Source organism: Apis dorsata, unplaced genomic scaffold (genome assembly GCF_000469605.1).
Source record: "Apis dorsata unplaced genomic scaffold, Apis dorsata 1.3 scaffold_324, whole genome shotgun sequence".
In the NCBI taxonomy this organism is placed as follows: Eukaryota; Metazoa; Arthropoda; class Insecta; order Hymenoptera; family Apidae; genus Apis; species Apis dorsata.
In genome coordinates, this window is record NW_006263592.1 from 129382 (window position 1) to 135548 (window position 6167).

Consider the following 6167-nt stretch of genomic DNA (forward strand, 5'->3'; position numbering starts at 1 on the left):
ATGATCGGCGCCCTTGCCGCGCATACGTACACCGCCACGTATCGTGTATTCGAACGATCGTTCCACGCGTACCACCACCACCACCACGACTGTGACGTGATTCTCGCCACGGGGAAGGTAGACGGCGGCGACGGGATCGACGTGGAAAGCCACGCTTGCTGTTGTTGAACGTCGCTGGGAGGAAATATCGTAGAATCGGTAGCCGCGCTTTCGCTCCCATACAGTTTAGTTCTCGATTGATATTTCGTTCTCGGTCGGGCGTCAAATCATCGGCCTGGATTATGACCAGTCGTCTCGACGGTTGGCCGTCGACGTGGTTAACAGAAGCGGTCTGGACGTTCGCGGTGCCGTGATCGATTCGGGGGATATAGGAGAAGGGTGAAGGTATATCCCGTGGAAGGGCCGCCGTATCCAGCGGCCGCTGGCACACGGGACGAGCGATGCTCGACCTCAAGAGCAGCGGGACCACCGCCGCGGAATTGCCACGCACCACGGCGTTCACCAATCTATCCATGCTGTTCGCCGGTACGTCCGCCGATCGCAGCCAATTTATCTCCGTCGAACTCGCGCCTCGCCTCTTTTCTCCTTTCGCTCGCGACGCAGTCGAAGGATTTCGATCGTATGCTCGATCGCTTATATTATATATCTCTCTCTCTCTCTTTTTTCTAAAATGAAGTTTTATTTTTTTTTCTTTTTTTCTTTTTGTATTAACGTAAATATGTAAACGTTCGTCTTCTTTATCTCTGTAGGTATATGTACGTCGCGTCGATCGAAGGAATTGTTTCTTTACCCTACTTTACCCTTCGAGCGAATTAATTGTACTTAATGAAATACGCAATAAGTGAACTTACGTTACAATTTCACGCGATTTTCTTTTAAAAAACGTAGAATATATGCAAATACACGAATTATACGTATTTTTACAATCTCGAATTACGTAAAAGTAAAAAATCGAAACGGATCGCAAAACAATTTTATCCTCTGACAATTTATAACGATTATACAAGTTGAATGTACACAACAACAATAATATTCCACCCGTTCTAAGATTTCGTTATTACAGAATCTGCGATTCGGGAAATAATTATGAATCGGCCACGTGACGATCTCTCTCTCTATATATCTATTGACAAAAAGAAAAAGAAAACTCTCTTAACTTTATCCTTCCACGAGTTTCAACGCATTCAACTGTGATAAATGGAGGAACGATTCGACGATAAAGCAGGATAATTCGAGGGTCACCGATCGCGACGATCCCTCGAGTTTCACGTGAAATTCGAGGCCCATCCCCCCCTCTCCATTAATGGATCGAGATCAAATGAAGGGAGGAGGAGGAGGAGGAGGGGGGGAGCAAAGACGAAAAGGTCCGTGCTGTTTGCACGGAAACACGGACTTTCTGCGAGCTGCAGCATGACGTAGAGCAGGAGGCCCGCGTGTGTACACACGCGGGGGCCGCCCTCGTGCCAATAACTGCCAAATGAAAATATATCTGTCTGCAAACAGACCGGCGGCGCTCGGGAACACTGGCGGCGGAGCAAAATCGAGGAGATTTCTTTCGTGCGACGCGAGACGCCACGTGAAACCGATACGCGTCCTCGTCGATCGCAAATATTATGGATGAATGTGCACAGTTGTGAGAACGAGAAACACGAATCTTGAATATTAGGGGGGAGGGGGAAGGAAGGAAGAAAGAAAGGGAGTTTCGATCGCGAGTGACGATTATAGGAAAGGATCTTTTTGCGGGAAAAGTGAATGAATTTTTTTGTTTGTTTTAAGTTTGAAGTAGTGTTATGGGTTACTCGATAATTTATCCGTTTTTTGAAGGTTTTTTTATATGGAAATTGGGAAAAGAATTGTTTCGAAAGAATTTTTATAAAGAAAATGATTCAAAATTATAAAAAAATGATTCAATTTTTATAAAGAAAATGATTCAAATTTTAAAATATTTTAAGTTTGAGAAATTTTTGAATCTGCATCAGTTTTTTGTTTGTTTTAAGTCTGAAGTAATGTTCTGGGTTACTCGATAATTTATCCGTTTTTGAAGGTTTTTTTATATGGAAATTGGGAAAAGAATTGTTTCGAAAGAAGGATGAATTTTTATAAAATTTTTATAAAGAAAATGATTCAAATTTTAAAATATTTTAAGTTTGAGAAATTTTTAAATTTGCACGAGCTTTTGTTTGTTTTAAGTCTGAAGTAGTGTTCTGGGTTACTCGATAATTTATCCATTTTTGAAAGTTTTTTTTATATGGAAATTGGGAAAAGAATTGTTTCGGTTATGAAAGAAGGAAAATGATCGAGATCGTTATCGAAGTATTTTAAGTTTGAGAAATTTTTGAATCTGCATCAGAGTTTACTCGATAATTTATCCGTTTTTTGAAGGTTTTTTTTATATGGAAATTGGGAAAAGAATTGTTTCGAAAGAAGGATGAATTTTTATAAAATTTTTATAAAGAAAATGATTCAATTTTTATAAAGAAAATGATTCAAATTTTAAAATATTTTAAGTTTGAGAAATTTTTGAATCTGCATCAGAGTTTACTCGATAATTTATCCGTTTTTGAAGGTTTTTTTATATGGAAATTGGGAAAAAAATTGTTTCGGTTGCAAAAGAAGGATGAATTTTTATAAAATTTTTATAAAGAAAATGATTCAAATCGTTTTGAAATATTTTAAGTTTGAGAAATTTTTGAATTTGCACGAGTTTTGGTTTGTTTTAAGTATAAATGGAAATTAGGAAAAGAATTGTTTCGGTTGTGAAAGAAGGAAAATGATCGAGATTGTTTAGAAGTATTTTAAGAAATTTTTGAATCTGCATGAGTTTTTGTTTGTTCTGAGTCTAAAGTAGTGTTCTAGGTTCGATAATTTATCCGTTTTCGAAGGTTTCGAATATGAAAATTTGGGAAAGAATTCTTTTTATAAGGAAAATGATCGAGATCGTTTTAGAATATTTCAAGAAATCTTTGAATGATTTTTTATTCATTTCAAGCCTAAAGCAGCGATTATTTAGAATATTTTCGAAGCTTTCATAAGAAAAGTGATCCAAATCGTTTTGAAATACATCAAGTTTGAGAAATCTTTGAATCTCCACGACTTTTTATTAATTTTACCCATTTTCGAAGATTTTCGATACGAATTCTTTTCCATGAGTGGAAAGAACGATGTGCACAAATTTTCTTTTTCTATAACAAAACGAGATCGTGTTTCGATATATTTTAAACTCGAGAAACTCAAAAATCAGGAGAAGAAAAACGAATATCTCTTCATATATTTCACATTTCAAGTAGCGCGATCTAAATCTAAAACATTTTTTTTATCCCGTTATCCATTTATTTTTATCCCTTTCAGCCGTTTCCAAAAAAAAAAATCCACAGACCTTCCCTCCCATTTACAGAAGATCGAAACTAAACTAAAAATCGGGGAACGTTATTGTTACACGCCACGAGTGACCGAGTTTAATCTTTGGCGAATCGTGCACACTTCTCTATTGGAAGGGAGGCGTAACGTCGTTAAAGGGTCGTAAAGATTTTTCCCAAGGAAATCGTTTCTCGACGAAAAAGGAAAAAGAAAAAAAAAATAAAACCAGCGATCAGATTATTATTTTACTGCCACCAGCGATCCCCAGAACTGATTACCTTGCAATTGCACACTGTTCTAACAACGTGACCCGAAGAAGAAGGAAAGAAGGAAAGGAAAAATCGTGCAATCTCTTCTTTAGGGATCACGAACGAGGGACTTCATTTTTAAACTCTCGATCGATCTCGAGACGATTTCCTTCCTTCCTTCCTTCCTTCCTTCCTTCCTTTCGTTCGTTCGATATTTAAAATTTCGTTATCATTGGAGATACGATTATATACGAATATATTCCTCGATTCATCGGCGTCCCTCTTCGCTTGTTCACAGATGCCAGCAGCTCGTACAAAGGAGGCTGGAGCCACGCCACGTCGCCGGCTCCTGGACAGGGTAAGTTTCTCTCTTGTTATTATCGTAATTCGTGTATCATATCTCACTGTGTCGTAATAACAAAATTTATCCTCTGCTCGATCCTCCAATTAAAATACGCTCACGGCCAAATATACTCGTAAATATCAAAGCTCACGTTGTAATATCTGTAATGATGAACGTAGTAGTACGTGGATTCAAGATTCTCCAGAAATATTCTCAAAAAGAAAAAGAAAATGAGCATTTGTAAATACAAACTCGTAGTAGCACGTAGATTCAAGATTCTCCAAATATTCTCAAAAAGAAAAAGAAAATGAGCATTCGTAAATACAAACTTGTAGTAGCATGTAGATTCAAGATTCTCCAAATATTCTCAAAAAGAAAAAGAAAACGACCACTCGTAAACTTCACGTTGTAATATCACATAACGATCAACGTAGTAGCACGTCAAGATTCTCCAAAAACATTCTCAAAAAAAAAAAAAAAAAAATCACTCGTAAACCTCACGTTGTAATATCTCGTAACGATGAACGTAGTACGTCAAGATTTTCCAAAAACATTTTCAAAAAAAAAAAAAAAAGAAAACGACTACTCGTAAATACAAACTCGTAGTAGCACGTAGATTCAAGATTCTCCAGAAATATTCTCAAAAAGAAAAAGAAAATGAGCATTCGTAAATACAAACTCGTAGTAGCACGTAGATTCAAGATTCTCCAGAAATATTCTCAAAAAAAAAAAAAAAAGAAAACGACCACTCGTAAATACAAACTAAATATCAAACCTCACGTTGTAATATCTCGTAACGATGAATGTAGTAGCACATAAATTCAAATTTCTCCAAAAACATTTTCAAAAAAAGAAAAGAAAATGACCACTCGTAAATACAAGCTCGTAAATATCAAATCTCACGTTGTAATAGATTGTAACGATCAACGTAGTAGCACGTAGAAGATTCTCCAGAAACAATCTCAAAAAAAAAAAAAGAAAACTCGTAAACCTCACGTTATATCTTCTAACGATCAACATAATAGCACATCAAGATTTTTCAAAAACATTCTCAAAAAAAAAAGAAAAGAAAACCACTCGTAAATCTCACGTTGTAATATCTCGTAACGATGAACATAGTGACATGTCAAGATTCTCCAAAAACATTCTCAAAAAAAAAAAAAAAAAAAAAAAGAAAACTCGTACGTTGTAATATCTCACGTTGTAATATCTCGTAACGATCAACGTAGTAGCATATCAAGATACTCCAAAAACATTCTCAAAAAAAAAAAAAAAAAAGAAAAGAAAACCACTCATAAACCTCGTTGCAATATCTCGTAACAATCAACGTAGTAGCACGTCAAGATACTCCAAAAACATTCTCAAAAAAAAAAAAAGAAAACTCGTAAACCTCACGTTATAATATCTCCTAACGATGAACATAGTAACATGTCAAGATTCTCCAAAAACATTCTCAAAAAAAGAAAAGAAAACCACTCCTAAACCTCACGTTATAATATCTCCTAACGACCAACATAGTAGATTCAAAACTTTCCAAAAATTCTTCCATTCTCAAAAAAAAAAAAAAAAAAAAAAAAAAAAGAAACGAAAGAGGGGAGGAAGAACAAAAAGAAACACCGATAATTCCATCCTCAGGAACCGCGACGAGAGAAGAAGAAGAAGAAGAAGAAGAAGTCGTCGTCGCGGCGAATCGATCTCCTCCTCCTCCTCCTCCTATCTTATCGGTGCTGCGATTCTCTCTTTTCTCCTCCTCCCCTCAGATTTTCCTCGCTCTCGATTCGGCTACATACATATACATATACATATACACATACATACACATAGCTGAGGGCAAAGGGTGGCTCCTAGGCGCCGCTGGGTGCAAGTTCACGCGCCGCGACTCTCTCGGCTTGTTCCCGCGCCTTTGTATACGAATCTACAACCCTCCCTCTCTCTCTTTCTCTCTATATATACACATATACCCACACACGTGACCGTACATATACCTACGTGTATCCATGCGCGTGTGTGTGGGCGTCCCGGCGCTTTGTGGCGCGTTGAACCGCGGCCCCTTTGTCGTCGACGAAGAGAGAGAGAGAGAGAGAGAGAGAGAGGCCTGGGGGCTGTGTGGAAACGGTTGGCCGCGCGGCAACACCGAACGGTCGAGAGGGCCCCACCCCGTGGACGGCGCTGGCACAATCATCTCGCGGAGATGAGAGGAGCCCCCGGTCGCCCGCGGC

At 38.0% G+C, this 6167-nt stretch overlaps 1 protein-coding gene across 1 annotated transcript in view; it reads left to right on the plus strand.

The window, feature by feature from the left end:
- LOC102676054 overlaps window positions 1-3967 on the plus strand; it is a gene marked incomplete at its 3' end in the record, with an annotated part of 39572 nt that extends 35605 nt beyond the window's left edge. Inside the window, exon 3 of the mRNA XM_006617710.2 lies at window positions 3904-3967. Coding sequence (XP_006617773.1) covers window positions 3904-3967 — 64 coding nt within the window. The remainder of the gene's footprint in view (window positions 1-3903) is intronic.
- Window positions 3968-6167: the final 2200 nt, after the last annotated feature.